Here is an 18,404-nt window from a genome sequence, read left to right on the forward strand (position 1 = left end):
TACGTGTACGGTTGTACCGTTACAATTTCAATTTCATATATACCTCATCGTCGGGACATACAGATTCCAACTGTATATTTACACGGGTAAACCAACTTCTGCATTTTGCTTTCTGCTCATGACATACAGAACCAGGCATTTTGTGCCAGAATATGACAACATCGGAACTACATACAATATGTCACCTCTGTTCAGGTTCATTTCTATGGACTCTCAAACTTCTTCTTTGTTCCGATCTTAATAATAGTGCATATAAAAGCTCGTTCCAGATATCAGGGACACCTGGCAAGCACCAGTGACTGCAATCTTGCTTGTGAAGTGCAGCGGGGCCCGATGGGCCGAGGTAGTATACAGACTGATGTCCATCCTTTCTTTGAGCTGACATTTGAGTCACATTAAGGATTTCGATGTCTAATGCTGGAGAGTTGATAGAGTATGTAGTGTTTTTGAATGGTTTCAGAAAATGGGCATAGTACTTCGAATCCTTTGACGAGGGTTGTGATGAACCTAAATCCGGGAGAGTCTCTAAGTGACAGCTACCTCCAGTTCTCCAGTCTCCACCCCTGTAGAGTATTTAAACAGTATTAGAGGATGTTTGACTGAGAGGAAAAATAGCAGCAGTAGCAAATGCTGCAACCACATTTATTCTTCTAATATTTGGTTAGCAACAATATATTTCGAAGAAAAACACTGCAACATGCTACATCCATTATTTAGTTGCAATCCAACTCATAAACTGTAATTATTTAACAGAGAAGCTACAGAAACACTTGATTTGCAATGAAAATTAAATTCAACAACTTTTGCAGTCAACCGAACATTGAATTTGTTTTTGGTAATACATGTCCTATCGAAATGATAGATTTGCAGCTAATTCCCTAGAACAAATGCTTATATGGAAATCAACATTTGAACATGATTTTTAGAAATTAAACGGAAGATGAAAACTGAAGAATGATAGGTTTATACTAACCTGAAATGGACAGGAGCATATGTACGAAAGATGACCTGAGTTCTACTTTTATCAACTTCCTTGTTGATCCAATCAAACAATGTCATGATAGATCTATGATATGCACTTCCCACGCTCATTTCCATCTTCACCTCATTTCCCTCTTGAAAATAACATCCTCTGAGAAAATAATTGAAATCAAGTAAGATAAAGTTGATTTTGCAATATACTTCCTCATAGTTTTTCAGAAGCATAATCTCCTCTGACAAGTCTTACATCATACTCAATTTCAACCTTTATATGGCACATGAAATAGCTTAAGTATAGGAGCATCAAAAATAGTTGTGTACATATATGCATTCCAAAAATGTGTCCATGGATGTACAAGTATATTTAATGTATATGATAATAAGAAACTTTCCCTCTTGAAAAATATCATCCTCTTAAAAAGAATTGAAATTAATCTAAAAAATAAAATTAAAAAAATCTAGTAAGAATGTAAGATGAAGTTGATTTTAAGACATACTTCCTCATAGTTTTTTTGATGGTTTGCTCCTAAATCTTATATCATACTCAATTCCAACCTTTATAAGGAGCATGAAAAGTAAACAAGTTACGTGTATGTATTACATTCTAAAAAATGTATATGCACGGGTGTATAAGTATAATATAATTTTACGTAATAATTAGAAATTACCCTCTGATAGTTTTCTCATAGTTCCACCAGTGACCAGTATTGAATATAAGCACATGAGCATCCCGCCATCTCGCTTTGTAGGACATCCAATCAACGGAATCCAATATGAGCACGGTCTTTACTTTTTCAGGTAATCCAGGTGGGGCCCGACCCTGAGCCACAAGGAACGGGCTCCGATAATACTCAATTGTGCAGTTATAGTCCTTAAACATGAAAACCAAGAATCCATTGTGCTTTGTTATCGGGCTTCCATTCACTTCATACACTGAACTCTTGTTAGCAACACCCAAGGAAAGCATGCAGAGGAGAGACTCCCATTGGTTCCGGCCAATGGAGTCTCCTACAAAAACCAACCGCCGGTTCCTTAGTTTCTCAAGCATTTTCTTCGCATCGAACCTAAACAGGATATCAGATGTATGAAATATCAGAAAAAGGGGGGAAAAGGGGTAAAAACTCCATATGCTGCAGAACAACATATTAAGGGGTAAAAACAGCATTTTCTTCGCATCGAACCTAAACAGGATATCAGATGTATGAAATATCAGAAAAAGGGGGGAAAAGGGGGAAAAACTCCATATGCTGCAGAACAACATATTAAGCTTCGAAAACTGTATACAAATCAGATGTATGAAATATCAAAATCAATAACTCGTTGGTTAATTCTCTAAAGAAAAAAAAAGACGTATTCGTTAGCTAGCAAGTAATTTTCGAAAATCGTATCAATTCTGAACTCAAAAGGGAAAAAATTTCAGCTTAGACAAGTAACTCAAAAGGGAATAGTTTATATCATCATATTTTCCCTCCAAAAAAAGGAAAAAAAAAAGAAGAAAAAAAGTTCACGAGGTTACTCTTATAAGACGCAGAAACAACACGGTATAGACTTAAAAACTTTTATATAAATCAAATGTATCAATTATCAGATTCAGTGACTTGTGGGGGGTTTTTTCCTTCCTAATCAACGAAAATTCATTACCTAGCAAATATAGCATCAGTTCTCATAACTGAGCATATGGCTTCATAAATTGCACAATAACTACACCTTAACCTTCACATTTACCCAAATCCAACGTATCAAATCTCAAAATCAACAACTTTCCTCTTCCATTAAACCAAAACCCCCATTACCCAACACCAAATTAACCACGAATCCTCGAACTAAACAGAATCAATAACAGAAATCTATTACCTTGGTAGATCACACCCCGCCGGCTGCCACCTCCACTTGGTATACAACCGATCAGGCCTCCCGTTCTCCGAGCATCGAAAGCCCTCATCCAAGAACTCACAATCCCTAGAATCGTACAAAGGATAATTCTCATCCCAAACCCACTCACCTTCAAACAAATCGCAATCTCCACCAAGCTCATAACTGCTAAAATTGCCACTCCTAACCCTCGCCATCCCCAGCCCAATCCTCCACCCTCCGCCTCCGCCGGAGACAGCCTCCGGGACCCTAGCACCTCCGGCGAGCAAGTAGCAAGCGAGCAGCAGCAGCAGGAAAACCGCAGCTGCGCTGACCGCGGCGATGGCGACTTAGGGTTCTGCTCCGGTGAGATGACCATCGGAATCGGGCAAAAATTGGAAATTTGAGTTATTACAAGGAAAGGTGCGAGATTTATTGGGGGAAGAAGTTGGGGGAAGTTCGTAATAAATGAATTGTTTTTTTTAATTTAGAAAAGAGGAAAACTTTTTTTGCATTATCTTTTATTGTCGTGTTGGTGGAGTGCTATTTTCAGAGAATGGGGTTCGGTTTTGGGAAGTTGTGGGGGACCCTTCTATCGTGAGCTTCGACAGCTTGGAAGGGAGAGACTTAAAAAAAAGGTAAATTTACAGATGCATCCTTTTGACATTTAACTGTTTTACAGAAAATACTTGTCACTTTTTGTATTTTTGTCCATTCCTTTTTTTTGTTGGGGGACGCCAGATACGAGGGACACCTTGGGTAGCGAAAGTAGCTGCCGGAAATAACAATAGTGAGATTCGCACCTACCAACTTGACTAGCGTGACGATAGTTTAGATTTGAGTGGCGCTACAGCACACCCTCAGTCACATCACTGATCGCACCCCCTCTCTTGTTACAGTACAGGGCTCCCACTTGAAAAAATTTTGACTTGTGATGTGACTGAGTGTGTACTAGTATCATTTCTTTTTAGATTTTAGTTTCAATTATCATTTTGTCCGATTATACTTCGAGCACCTAAAGAAGAATAAATTGCGTAACTCTCGCTCCCCCTGTGAATTCAAGATGTTTATAAAATATTTGATGGGTGGTAAATGCAGCAAAAGATATAGATGAAGGGTTGTCTGCAATTTGTCTTTAACAAAATGAGTTGTTTTTTTTTTTTTCTTCGTCTGTGACTGTGATTATGTAAAATATTTGTTTGGGTAATGATAACTGTACCATTCTTGTACTACTATACACTAAAAAGTTTAACAATTTCTTATAAATTGCAGAGAGAAATCATGAATTCTTATGGACCCCACTTCTTTGTATGTACCAAATGTAAGAAACTAAAACAAGGAGGGAAAGCGCCTATTTTAAAAATTCAAAGCTTTTTCTGATTTACTAAAATCGACACAGATACTTATAACTGTCTAACGGTTGTTAATATCTTGAAAATATGTTACCAAACGTTAAAAACTAAATTTTTTTTTTACTGTTAAAAAAAGATAGGAACGCCGACTATGAAAAAGGTGGCAGCTCGACGCTGTTATTGTTGTGTCGTTGACCAAAATAAAAATACAAAAACAGAAAATGTGAAAGAATAAAAAAAACAACAACAACAAATACATGTTTTAATTAAATTCTACTGATAATACGTCTGCTGTCCTAATTCTCTTTGTTGGACCCGAGGCCACGGACCGCAATGTACGACTAAATTTTGGGACTCGCTCCTCTTTTCAACAGTTGGTTGGATACGGCGTGTGGGTCCACACGAGAAAATGGGTAAAGGTCTTTACGTGTGGACGGCGTGCATACTTGTCTTGTTTTGGGGCAAACATTCTATGAAGCTGCCTCCATAGAAAATCATGTATGCGACTATATATAGACAAATGGGGTCTATAAGATTACGATATTATGTTCTTATCAAATATATTATTATATGTACCAGATATAAAGAGTGGTCTTGCTGGATAGATGTATCAGATATGATCTCTTAAAAACTCCGTTGAATTTAGTCGGATCCCCAATTTCAGCTAGATATTCTTGACAAAATTATTGTGTAATAAAGTAATTGTTGGTCTCGGGTGTGGAGACCCAAACCTGAAATCAAACAAACGAAGGAAACAAGAAAAACCTAGTCCGGTCGACCGGGACATCTGCAGGAAACAAGCGTGAGAAACTCGCTCTGACTGATCGACCGACACGAGCATTCCGATCGATCGAAAACATGCACGGCAACCCTGTAGGAAGTTGTCGCTCTGGCCGGTCGACCGACTAGCATGGTCCGGCCGACCGAAGTTAGTTTTTTCCAGTTTCCTAATTCGTTTTGGAAATTATTTTGGGCTTGGATCCTATATATACCTAAACGTTTCTAGGGTTTGTAGGACACGTGAAAAAGAGGGGTTTGAAAAGATTTTTTAGAGAGATCTCAGAGAGATTAAAAAAACCTTTTTGTTGGCGTTGTAATCTTCTTCAATTAATTAAAGAATTATGTGGTGTGGCTCCTGAGAACGTAAGCACGTTGCCGAACCTCGTTAAATTTAGTGTGTGTTTTCATGTTTATCTTTCCCGTAATTTCTCTTAGCACAAGATCCGGAAGGGTACCGACTGGATTGACTGTTTCGAATCCCCAACAGTAATCGGTTGGATTTTGGTTTTCATGCAAATCCCCTTCGAATACTTAGCGCAAACAATTAAGATTTTTGAGTATAATTTTTCTCATGCCCCATACATGCAATAAAATCTGTGAGATGCAACCCACAAACCAGACACCCGCTTTATAAGTAATTAAATATATTTTCTTACGTGTGTTTAGTTGTCGATTTTGAATCACCACATCAACATGCATGCGAAATTAACAGTACAGTTACACGGTTAATTTTAATACAACCCGAATATTTTAGCGGCGCAATCGCTAGTATCGTATCTTTACGATCGTAGCAGCACAATATTCACTAATATTATACTATAGATTTAATAATATATTACCCCTTATAAATTAAAAAAAATGTTGTTTAATCTATTTTCATGTTACCCCCTTACTTCATGGATTTATATGGAGAAGTCACGTCTAATTAAGATATTTTATTTTTATTTTTTAGGTGCCTTGATTAGAAAGGAAAGGAGCCCAGCCAGCAAGTGTTTTGGCGATGCTTTGCTTCGATAATGTCGAAAGTCTTAAGTTCGTTGACCCAAATGAGAAGTGACGGCCAGCTTCGAAGAGCCAAGGAATGTGGGTCGCACGTGAGACAACTTGACTAACGTGATTAAGGTACTGTTTGGAAAAAAAAAATGTCTTATCTAAGAGTGTGTGTCTTATTGACTTGGTCAATAAGCTAGTAGAGCTGTTTGGTGATCAAAAATAGGAGGAGATTATTTTGAAGATTATGTCTTTTACAAGTAGCTTTTGGAAAGCTATCTCAAGTAGCGTTTGTCTTTGGGAATGAGCTGTCAATTTTTTCTTCCGTTTTTAGCCCTAATAATTCTAACTTTATATCAATAATATTACATGTCCTTTTTAGTCATTTAACAAATTTAAGCTAGTTGTACAGCTTCTTTTGCCAAACAGCTTTAGTCAATCAGCTAGCTACACAGCTATCAGCTTTCAGCTACAATTTCACAGCTTTCAGCTAGCTTGACAGCTTTCAGGTATAATCTCGCAGCTTTCAGCTAGTTTTGCCGAACAGAGCCTAAAACATACACGGGGTTCACTTGGATTTAAAGCCAGCTAGTTTTTTATGGGGTCCGTGCAATTAATGGCCTAATTATCAAAGTGTTGGTACTGATAAACGCAATTATAAATTATAAATGAATAATTAAAGTGACAAAGTTGGCAACCTTATGTTAATTGAGATGGAGAAGTATAGAGAATTTTTTTAAAAAAATTATTAATTGTAGGATATATAAAACAGTGGGGGTCCATTTCAATAGATATTTTGTACATGCAATTTACAAGGAAAGGACCACTTTTTTGAGTTCAGATTCTCTCAGAACTCAATTAACCTTATGTTAATTGAGATGCATGTATTTTTCTTATACTACTATATATAAAACAGTGGGGGTCCATTTCAATAGATATTTTGTACATGCAATTTACAAGGAAAGGACCACTTTTTTGAGTTCAGATTCTCTCAGAACTACATGCATGCGAGCTGGTTGTTTTTAGATGCAAATGAGAAAAATAGGGGCAGCCTGTGATTATCCATCCCTGTTTTTGCAGTTCAGAACCGCTCACTTGCACACGGGGCGTTTTGAGAGGATCCCTATTCTACTTTTTTATGTATAGTAATATAAAAGTGATATAACTNTAAGTTTTTGGGCCTATGAGCTTTTATGAAATAAAAGCAATGTTTTGGGCCTAGCTTTGTGGGCCTATTAACTAAATTGCGGGCATGTAGCTTGTTCGGTAGTTAATAGTGCAACACCCATACTCGAAGACAATATATATACACTAAGTTATTTTGTTTTCAAACAATGGTTTCCTCTTTCAAAATGTTGTACGTTAAATCTGAAATTTCCAGTTGACTGGTTCATCATATGGCGTACCGAGATAAAGGCACATAATTTCAAAGAACTTCATCTTGTTTCCTATTCTAACTTATATAAAGTATATACAACTTAAAATTGTTCCCTTGATTTTTATTATTGTTTGGAATAAGATTTAATGGTATAATTTATAGCTTATAGTCAACTTTTCATGTCTTCAAAAAGATTAGTATTTGTAGTTTATGGTTATGGAAAAATCATCTATGGTCATTCAAAAAAATTGGTTACACTTGTGCTTACTTTTCCCTTGTCAATGACAACTATTGAATGAACATTTTTAATCATGAAGATAGTAAAGACAAAGCTTCAGAACAATATGAAAAATAGATTCTTGAATGATTCCTTGATTTTGTGTATAGAAAAGGGATTGGTAAGAAATTTAGCACAGTCCAATTATAGATAAGTTGTTGGTTATAAGAATAATATAAATTTTGTAATATGAGAATTAGTATTTATAGTTTATGGTAATGGAAAAATCATCTATGATCATTCAAAAAGATTGGTTAGGCTTGTGCTTACTTTTCCCTTATCAATGACAACTATCGAATGAGCATTCTTGATCGTGAAGATAGTGAAGATAAAGCTTCAGAACAATATAAAAAATAGAATCTTGAATGATTCCTTGATCATGTATATAGAAAAAGGATTGCTAAGAAATTTAGCACAAATCTAATTATAGATGAGTTGTTGTTAGAATAATATAAATTTTGTAATATGAGAATTAATATATGTAGTTTATGGTTATGAAAAAAAATCATCTATGATCATTTAAAAAGATTGGTTAGGCTTGTGCTTACTTTCCCTTATCAATGACAACTACTGAATGGGCATTTTTAATCATGAAGATGGTAAAGACAAAGCTTCAGAACAATATGAAACATTAATTCTTGAATGATTCCTTGATCTTGTACATAGTAAAAGGATTACTAAGAAACTTAGCACAAATCCAATTGTAGATAAGTTTAGTTCAATGAAAGAATGTCAATCACAACTTAGTTAATTTCTTGTTTATAATAATAATATGAATTCTGCAATATGAGAATTATGGTGCAATTGGTATTTTCTATATGATCTTGTGAGTACGTATTTTGCCTCACCTTAGCATAAATACTTTATAGCTTTTGGCTAAATACGAACTTAATGTACTGCTATAATTTTACATTTACCTCACATCAAAAAATTCCTGGCTTCACCGCTGCTTCCAGCTTTACAATCAATGACAACTATTTTATTTGTATAGTATAGTATAGTATAGTATAGACGAAGGTATAATTAATAGATGGATAGTATAGGTAGGTTCTACGGATTGCGTCACGAACCAAAAATAACATCATCACTTAGACCAAATGTTATGTATTGATAAAATAGAATGTTAATTAGACCAATGTTATGTATTTATAAAACAGACTAGAAGTCATAATGTACGGATAAAATTAAAGGAATGTGATGAAAATTAGGATAAGAGTCAAGAAGGAAGAAAGGAGAGCCGAAAGAGAAATAGGAATCCATATTTCTAATCCTTAAAAAATTTTCAAAATGATATAAACATGTTTTCTTCATCACACTAAAGGCTCATCCATAAGGTTAACCTTCATGCACTAAATAAAGCTTCTTTATAAAAGTTTAGTTTGCTTACAATGCTAAGGATCGATCTATATCTTATGACATGTCTATCCCAATTTTTCAATTAGTAGGCATTGGAACATATGTTGGAGGTAGGGGTGCCAAACCGTATCCGTATCCGTATCCGAGGAAATATCCGTAACCGTATCCGTTAGGATACGAATATGGTTACTCAAATTTATAACTGATAGGATATGGTTACGGATATGGTTTTGTAGTGAAATATCCGTATCCGTATCCGAAAATACCCGAATACATATTGGTCATACTCTTACGATAGTTTCGATTCTTAGATTATGGATTTGTGGTTAATTTTGATGATCAAGATGTCCAATCTTAGCTTTTCAATCATAATGAACATATTAACGAACTCTTTTTGTATCATATGACTATATTTTTCTGAATACTATCTAGTTTTCTCATATCCTTTTTGTATCCGCATGCATATCCGTTTATATATCCGCATCTATATCCGTAACCGTATCCGATTTTGGCGGATATGGATATGAATTTTTCTTACCGACGTATATCTGTATCCGTATTCATATCCGAGATAGGTAAGCGGATATGGATATGATAAGTGTCATATCCGAGCCGTATCCGCTCCGTTAACACCCCTAGGTGGAGGGTTCGAACTCACAAGACTGAGGTGAGGGTTCGAACTCGGAGATCCTGTCCCAACCAAAATTCCTCGCATTAAAACTGCAAACGGACCAAAAAAAAAAAAAAAATCCAAAATCATGTGTCGTTTTTTTTGGGCCAGCCAATTTCCGCGTGCCTAAATATATTAAAATTGCTTTTTGCCGACAACTACGGGCCCATCTTCATTATCAAACGGCCCAAGCCCAACCTCGTTTCACAGGCCCCTTACATGATCCCATAAAAATCCCTAGCTCAAGGTTTTCCCGGCGATTTGTCCCCTTCACTGAGTCCTCATCGCCTCTCCCGCTCTCGGCGATTTCCTCCGGCGACGTCGTCTCTTTTCCGACGGCCTCTCTCTCCATCTCTATTCTCTTACTTCGTTTTGCTTCGAAGTTTCGGCCATGGCGTCAGCGCGCAAGTTTCACAAGGAGAAGATGCTTCGAAGGAAGTGAGTTCTCATCCTCACTTAAAAAAAAAAAAAAAATTCTATTCTGCTGTAATTTAATTTTGGGGGCTAACTGTAGAAATTATTGAAGAGAGGTGCATAATTGAAGAAAAAACTTCGATAAGAAGCTTAGGGTACAATGATATAAATTATATAAGATTAGAAATGTGAATATGTAGTATAATGTTGTAAAATGTTATCTAAACACACTCCATGAAATCTACGCGTACAATAATATAAATTATATAAGATTAGGATCACTAAACAATTATATAAACTTACTTAGGAAAAAGAGCCTACTAGATTTTACTAAAAAACTTTATAGGACTGGACTTGTTGCTAAAAAACATTAATGGTGTGTTTGGGAGTTTACTTAGGGAAGGGAAGGAAGGGGAAGGAAGGGGAATTTTTCCCCTTCCTTCCCTTCCCCTCCATTACACCCCAATTTGGGGTGTAAGAATTTAGGCCAAATTTCCCCGGACAAGCCATATAAAAGGACATATCGGCCAACATATCACCTAATAAATCAGTCACACTGGGGATATATCGCCCAAAATTGCAAAGCATGGTAAAGGATATCAAGACCATATTGTTTTGCGACATGGCTTATAAAAGGATATGTCGGCTGATATATTGGCTATATTAGGGATATTTAAAACAATGGGAGTAGGACCAGTTGGCTTTATACTTTGACTTTGGAGGCTGTTGTTATTTACTTTCTGCTGAAGGGAGCCAGCATACTCCTTGAAGTTTTGCATAAAAAAGTTGTTTGTCGTCTGATGCTCGGATACTCTCACTTAATATGGCCTTTTTTTGTTATTCTTCAACTGAACTAGCTAATTGGCTCAATAATCTATCAACAACACCTATCTTTAATTCTTTATATAAGCTTATAATTTCAAAGCAAGTCGAGAAAAGTGATCGTACTCTAGCTGTTGCATGGATACACGCATACCCACATTAACAACGCAACATGACAGACCAACACATGATAAATTCTGAAAAAGTACGTAGAGAACAACAATCATACATGTCTGACAAGGACTCACGATAGGAGTGTATGATACCTATTGCTTTATACATATAAAAGGACTGAGCCAGTGGATAATGGTCCATGATGGTTGGTTCTTCTCCTGAGCAATTACCTAGCAGTTAACATTTGCAGTTATACATGCCTGGCAGGGAACACCATTAGTTCTTGATAACTCCCTTTCTTCTAAGATATCTGAATAGCTCCCATGTTCTGGCTTGAAAATGCTTGCTTAACATGGGATATATTTTAATGTCATCAAAATACATCCTGAGATGTACTTGTTACTTCTGATTATATATTTCTATAACTATTTCATGTCACAAATGGTTGCAATACGCGATAACTACATTTTGGTTGTGTATTCGACACTGTCAACTTTTTATGTTGCTTGTAAGGTTGACCTTCTTTTCCTGCTTTTCTTTCGTTGATTGGTTCTTTGTGTGAAAGTCTAAGGTAAAATGCTTTCTGTTTAATAGAGAGGAAAAACAAGAAGAGGCGGAACTTCCAAAGTACCGAGACCGTGCTAAGGAACGCAGAGAAGACCTGAACCCTGATTATGAGCCAACTGAGTTGGGTTCGTTTCATGCAGTAGCACCTCCTGGGACTGTTGATTTAAGGTAAATCATTTTGTCAAGTTTGATAACTATGTCAAAAGTCACAATTTTGTTAATAGTTTTTGAAGTGTATTATATTGCACAACATTACCTTTGCAGAATAGCTGATGCGCACAAAATATCCATTGAGAATAGCAAGTATCTTGGAGGTTAGTATGCTGATTTTTCTTTGTCAGATTGAGTTAATTAGTCCCCTAGGCTGTTTTCTTGTTTTTTAGAATATAAATTTGTAAGAGTCAGATTTTAAGAAAAAATATGTTTCGACGATTGTTAGTTAAAATATGTGGTCTAGTAACTCTGTTTTTCTTTTTATTTTGCTTACTTCAGGGGACGTAGAGCATACACATTTGGTCAAGGGTTTGGATTATGCTTTACTTAACAAGGTTCGGAGTGAAATTGACAAAAAACCAGACGATGAAGATGAAAAGGATGGAAATGCAAGGTGCATGATCTTACACACCTGATTTTTGTAGGGGAAATACTTTGTGACAGCTGATCATCTTTTCACATGGCTGGTCATCTCTTTCATAGATATACCTTTCTATTGATGTGGAGATTGCGAAAAAATTCACACTGTCTATCTCTAGTGCTTAAATGTAATTTTTCCTGAGAGACAGTTGTCTTTAATAGTGCTTTAGCTGATTATTTAGGGAAATTAAGGAATTCCTATGTCTGATTAAACTACATAATAAAGGATTTCAATTCTTTGGTTTCTGTTTGTTTTCACATATGCTTGTCTTGCATTAACTAACTAAGATGTCTAATAATTCAGGCTCAATAATGTTAATAAACTGCCAGATGACCTGAAATTTTCATCCATTGAGTCTTGATCAGTTTGCTTTTACTGTCAATCAGTCCCTCGGTGGACCACATTGCTTGAAAGGCTTCACAGAAAGGTCAAACCAACTAATAATCACCAGCTATTATCTTTTGGACGACCAAGTGTCTGTTCAGAAAATTGGGCATGCCTCATAGGAAGGGGGGAAAAGCCATTTCTAGTCTGTAGGGATCTGTGTATCCATAATCCTAAGTTCATATCGCAGAGCGTCAATCCACCAAATTTCTCTTATACTCGGAATTGTGATACAATATAAGTGGAACATTCTAGCAAATACATTTGCAGTTATACTTTCAATTATAATCTATGTGATGATAATATCATCTAATAACCTTGCATAGTATAATCCGAAGAGCCAAAATTGATATTATAATGAAAAATTTCGTCAGTCTTTTGTTAATATAACTTGCAGGTTAACTGTTTTTCACTGACATATCTAGTGCCTAACTTGGGATTATACTTTTACATATTCATATGCTAGGCAAGTGGCATAGCAGCTACTAATTTAATATTTGGAGCATGTATTCTGTTTACTTTTTTTATATCAGTCAGTTTTCATCTATGTTTTCAGTGGCTAATGATTTGCACCTTATTTTATCATGTAGTTCTAACATGGGTGTTTCTTTTATTATTTACTTTCCAGAGCATCTAAGGATGATAAACAACTCTCTTTTCGTACTGCAACTGCAAAGGTGTGAAATCCTAGAAATCATAAACTAGCTCATTTTTTCATCATGCTGTGGTAGTGGTATGAGACACTTTCTTTCATCTCTTAGTTACTTAATGTTTATCTTACAGTCAGTGTACCAGTGGATGGTCAAGCCACAGACCGTTGTTAAGGCTAACGAGATGTTTCTTCCTGGTCGAATGTCATTTATTTTTAATATGGTAACACTTTTCTTGATTCTCCCTCTTCATTGTTTTCTTGGATCTTAGTAAGTAGAATATTCCTGCATGTTTACTGTTTGTTTTAGTTTTTTAACGCAGCTGTCACTCAAGCATCCATCTGTCTAGAGATCGTTATGACACTAGGAGCTCAATATGGATGATCTTTTCTATATGTTTTCATTTATCATTCTGTACTGGTTCTAATTACGAAAAGGAATGCAAAATCGAATTGAAACAGAGCTGTATACTCTTTATGTCAAATCTGGTGGATTACCTTATGAATTCTGCTGCAAAATGATAATAATGAATACTGTTATCTCAATTTTTTGTCGGCTCTCTGAATTCTTTTTCTTTTGTTTGTCTGTAGATGAATATTTAGTCAAGTTAGAAGCCTTCATATTTCATTTGCAGCTTCAATTCAAGCTTCTTTGCTCTATCCCTTATCCTGGTATTCCACAGCTATGTTAGAAGCCTTCATATTTCATTTGCAGCTTCTATTCAAGCTTCTTTGCTCTATCCCTTATCCTGGTATTCCACAGCTATGTTAGAAGCCTTCATATTTCATTTGCAGCTTCTAATAGTCTCCTTACATGCTTAATCTGGGCACAGCTATGTTAGAAGCCTTCATATTTCATTTGCAGCTTCTAATAGTCTCCTTACATGCTTAATCTGGCTAATTTTCTATCATTTATTGATGTTATCTTAATTTTCCACGAATGAACACATTCAGTCTTTTCTCACAATGGCTGCTTACTCGTTTTCAGATAAATTCATCTCTTGAACATAATTTTTCTTGAATGTTTGACATTTTTCCTTTAAATTATAACTGATCTTATAGCCATCTAGTGGAAAATTCTGTTCACTTCATGGACTATTATATGATCACATAATACTGTGGACATTTCTCCACTTCAGCCATCCTGCCTTAGTTCTTAAGAAAACATTCTCCATAAGCTCACGTTAGTGACGAGCTTTTGATTGCAAGTAAAAAAGTGATCAGTCATATTTTTTGCTTTTGGTATTGACTATATCCTCCCTTTCTCAGTGCCTTACTGAAAATTACATTTTATAGAATGTTTTCTCCTACGCGATTCTAAATTTTTAATTTCTACAGATTCTCCTTTTTGTCTGGGATTTGGTTTGTTTCCATCCTCTTAAGTAGAATGATATAATCAACAAGAAACATACACCAAAAAGAGCCTTATTCTACAGACCTACTATGTTGTGTTGTCATTATATCAGGGATAAGGGATTAATGTGCTGAGCTTTCACGGAGCCTTTTGTAATGGGAGATGGGTTTTCTCACTCAAGTTGCTAGCACTACTGCCATACACAGTCCTTAATCACCACATTATGACTGCTAAATACTCAATTTCTTTTGATAAAGTACTTGCTTCTTTTGACACAACATGTAATCTCTAAGGATCTCATCCTTTTATATAAGCACTAGCCTGTATATATTGATATCCATGAGTTACAAATGAAGAGTTGGCTTTGCTATTTCATGAAACTAGCTGGTTGGCATTAAGTACTTTAGTCAGGTTGGGTTGGGTTAGCTGGCACGCATCTTAGCCTAAATCCAACCTATCTAAAATTGGGTCAGGGTTTAAACTGTATCTTACTCAAAACGAAAATATTTGACCTCAAACTCAGGTTAAGTTTGAATTGTTTCATGGTCAGGTTTGATCCAATCTGCAAAGTTACAGCTCTCTGCACTTGATACTTAGATTCCATTCTCTGTATAGATAGATGTACATAATGACAGGATTCATCGTGGTTGGTCATGCAGTTGATAGGATTGGTCATGAGGTTCCTTTGTATAGTTTTATTGAAGTTAGCCGCTCCAATCCAAAATAGGAAGACCTTCGCTTGAGCTGATCTCCTAAATGAGAGACTGACTCTCGTAGTTCACTTAGGTGAGAAGCTTCTTCTTCTTCTCTCTCGACTAGCCTGCTCACGAGGCTAGAAGACTAGAGTGGGGTTCGGGTGAGAAGCTTCTTCTTCTTCTCTCTCGACTAGCCTGCTCACGAGGCTAGAAGACTAGAGTGGGGTTCAAAAGCTCACCGACTCCATATCCGTACCGCGCTTCAAAGGCAGACTGTCGTTTTCTTTGTAGACTCGCTCACTCGAAATCCAGATTTAAAACATGCAGGAATATTTTGTATACTGGTATATATCATCTAGCACATGCGTGAAATGTTTTTGTCAGGTTATTTTTCTTAGACAACTGGTTTTCATTGTCAAGGGTAAGGGTTTAGTATAATTTTTTATTTTTTAAGCATATGACAATAGATCAATATATCAATGTTGGAAGACCCCAATTCAGGTTGGTATTAGGTATTCAATCTTGAATGTGGTTTCATTATGGAAGTTTCAAAGAGTTTCAGGTCTGAGTTTCTCTTTCAGAATTTTAGTAAACCTTGTTACAAACATAGGATTTCTAGACGTTTTGGGCTCATGATTAGAATTCTGCAGAATTTAAAGTTATTTATATTCTTGAAAAGAATTGTACGTAGGAAGCTTGCTGTATGCATCTAGAAAAGCACAGTGTATTACTAGAGAGATTATGCACTGATAATTTTGATCCCTTAAGAATACAAAGGTAACAGTAAGTACACTTAGGAAATGCGTTTGTATATGTTTATAGTTGGACAGTTGGACTTGCATGTTCCAATCCTGTATGCTTATTGGAGGCTTTGACATTTTGTATTTTGTATTCAGGTTGACTTTCCGAAAGGCCCCTTAAGTTTGGGCATTTCTTGATAACGCCCTTAACTTCAAAATGTCACAAAACCCCCTTAAGTTTTGCGGTTCTTAGAAACCGCCCTTCAACTTTCAACATTTTCAAAAAAATCCCCCTAACGCTGCTGACCACAATTTTCACTGGGTGGGTAAAATTACTCGGGAATATTTTTGCCAGTGAACATTGTGTTCATGCCTTTAGTTTTTTTTTTAAAAAAACGTAGAAAGTTGAAGGTTTTTTTGAGAGCCCCAAAGCTTAAGGGGGTTTTATGACATTTTAGAAGTTAAGGGGGATTATCTGAGAAATGCTCAAACTTAAGGGGGTCTTTGTGAAATTTATCCTTTTATTCACTTGTTCTTGTACATCAAAACTTACTTATTCTTCTGGCAGGAGGACAGTTTTTCTCATGACATCCCTACCACCCTGCATAGAAGCAAAGCCGACTGCCCGGTTCCAGAGGTCCTTACTTTTCATTATCTTTTACGATTCATTCATTTTCTATGTTTGAAGTATCTATAAGTTCATATTTTTCTTTTATTGCAGGAGATGGTTACTGTTGGTGTGGACAGTTCAGTTCTTGACCGAATAGCTAAAATCATGTCATATCTTCGACTTGGATCTTCAGGAAAGCTCCTGAAGAAAAAGAAAAAGGACAAAGATTCAAAAGGTCCGTATTCACATTTCTCATTACTTAGTGTCAGTTATATGATATGAATTCCAACTAGGTACCTGGGAGGGATAAATTTGATGTTTTGAGGAGGGCAAGAGACTGATGGTGTTGATGTAGGCTTTTGAGTGTGTTAATAATCTTCTTAGAAGGAAGACTGAAAATGGCAGATGGGGTGATCATGGTGACCGGATTTGACTCTAGGGCTTTGGGGGAAAATATTAATTTATAAACAATATATAATTAAATGCATAACTAATTATTGTGGAAATGTAAATAAACATAATTAATATTAATTATTGTGGAAATGTAAATAAACATAATTAATATTAATCTTCTATCAAAAATATTAATAGCCTAATATGGTGTTAGTCTACTTAAAAAAAAAGGAAGGTGCTTAAGTTGATGTGGGTAGCATTAAATAATAATCAATATTGAAACTATTTCTTTCAGATTTAGAAGACGGAATGGGATCAATTTCTGCCAAGCTTACCTTACATTATTTTGTATTTTATGAGTCTCTGGTGCCCACCTCTCTGTGTCTCTCACGCAAAAAACAAAAAAATAATAAGAGGAGGATGACACCAATTTTATTTCTTAGTGTTGTTTGGCAATGTGTTAACCCACACACACACACACAAAAAAAAAAACAAAACAAAAAAACAAAACATAAAAAAAAAGAAAACAACCCCCACCTAAAAAAAGAACCAACACACACACACTCATACACACAAATTTACACAGGGAATAAAGTGAGTTAAACTGTCTTAATTTGCCAAATGCAAAATTACAAAAGGATTAAAACAACCATTCTAGAGGATTTAAAATAAGAAACGCAAAAAGAAAAAAAGAGGGGTTTACTAATACAACTCTTTGGACAAGTAAAGGGATAACCTTGTTACTTATAGTAATAATCCTATCTATTCCCCAACTCTGAAGAAGAGATAAGTATCAACTACCTTCCTAAGATTGCATGTGTATCTTCCCCCGAGAGGCTAGAAAAAAGTTAGATTGAGAGGCTAGAAAAAATTTCCATAATCTTAGAGGTGCAATTGTCCTTCTAAGATTGCATGTATATCTGCTCCCTAGAGGCTAAACAAATTTAGATTCTAACGAGAAATTAACATTAGTGGGCCTTTCTTGTATCAGACTCAATTTGATTCATACAAAATAACCGTTAGTTATAATGTGATAATAGATTTTATTTTCTTTATGTTTTGCAGTATATTGTGATTGTACCTTTTAGGAGTAACCAGGAAAAGATATCCATATAATTTATTATCCAGAAGCAAGATATTCATAATTAAGGTGAAGACAAAGAAATAATTAACAAATGATTTGTTGATTGCTCGTCTTGCTGTCGGTTATGTCAACTGGGTAGTTCATATGAGTAAATAAATAGTTTTTAGTATTTGGTTCATAAACAAACAAAATTTATATATGTATGTATGTGTATGTATGTATGTATGTATGTATGTATGTATGTATATGTATGTATGTATGTATGTGTGTGTGTGTGTGTGTGTGTGTGTGTGTATATATATATATATA

The 18,404-nt window shown here is 35.6% G+C and overlaps 2 protein-coding genes across 2 annotated transcripts in view; one reads left to right on the forward strand and one right to left on the reverse strand.

Moving 5' to 3' along the window:
- Nucleotides 1-3,161, reverse strand: LOC109830723 (protein trichome birefringence-like 11). Its single transcript, XM_020398085.1, has 4 exons — nt 2,836-3,161; nt 1,650-2,045; nt 974-1,132; nt 1-563 (listed from the first exon to the last, which is right to left on the reverse strand). Exons 1-4 carry the CDS (start codon nt 3,048-3,050, stop codon nt 182-184), a joined length of 1,152 nt encoding a protein of 383 aa, XP_020253674.1. The 5' UTR covers nt 3,051-3,161; the 3' UTR covers nt 1-181.
- Nucleotides 9,881-18,404, forward strand: part of LOC109830724 (suppressor of mec-8 and unc-52 protein homolog 2) — a 15,671-nt gene continuing 7,147 nt past the window's right edge. Inside the window, exons 1-8 of the mRNA XM_020398086.1 lie at nt 9,881-10,073; nt 11,580-11,720; nt 11,817-11,866; nt 12,045-12,159; nt 13,199-13,247; nt 13,354-13,443; nt 16,577-16,645; nt 16,730-16,853. Of these exons, the coding sequence (XP_020253675.1) occupies nt 10,027-10,073; nt 11,580-11,720; nt 11,817-11,866; nt 12,045-12,159; nt 13,199-13,247; nt 13,354-13,443; nt 16,577-16,645; nt 16,730-16,853 (685 nt within the window). The 5' untranslated portion in view covers nt 9,881-10,026. The remainder of the gene's footprint in view (nt 10,074-11,579; nt 11,721-11,816; nt 11,867-12,044; nt 12,160-13,198; nt 13,248-13,353; nt 13,444-16,576; nt 16,646-16,729; nt 16,854-18,404) is intronic.

Source organism: Asparagus officinalis, chromosome 2 (genome assembly GCF_001876935.1).
Source record: "Asparagus officinalis chromosome 2, Aspof.V1, whole genome shotgun sequence".
In the NCBI taxonomy this organism is placed as follows: domain Eukaryota; kingdom Viridiplantae; phylum Streptophyta; class Magnoliopsida; order Asparagales; family Asparagaceae; genus Asparagus; species Asparagus officinalis.

What these genes read in the sequence shown, in the direction of transcription:
- LOC109830723 (XM_020398085.1), bottom strand. Translation starts at nt 3,050, where the DNA reads ATGGCGAGGGTTAGGAGTGGCAATTTTAGCAGTTATGAGCTTGGTGGA. An exon ending in GCGGGGTGTGATCTACCAAG is followed by an intron (nt 2,046 to 2,835) that starts GTAATAGATTTC and finishes TATCCTGTTTAG; the next exon opens with GTTCGATGCGAAGAAAATGC. An exon ending in TATGAGAAAACTATCAGAGG is followed by an intron (nt 1,133 to 1,649) that starts GTAATTTCTAAT and finishes TTATTTTCTCAG; the next exon opens with AGGATGTTATTTTCAAGAGG.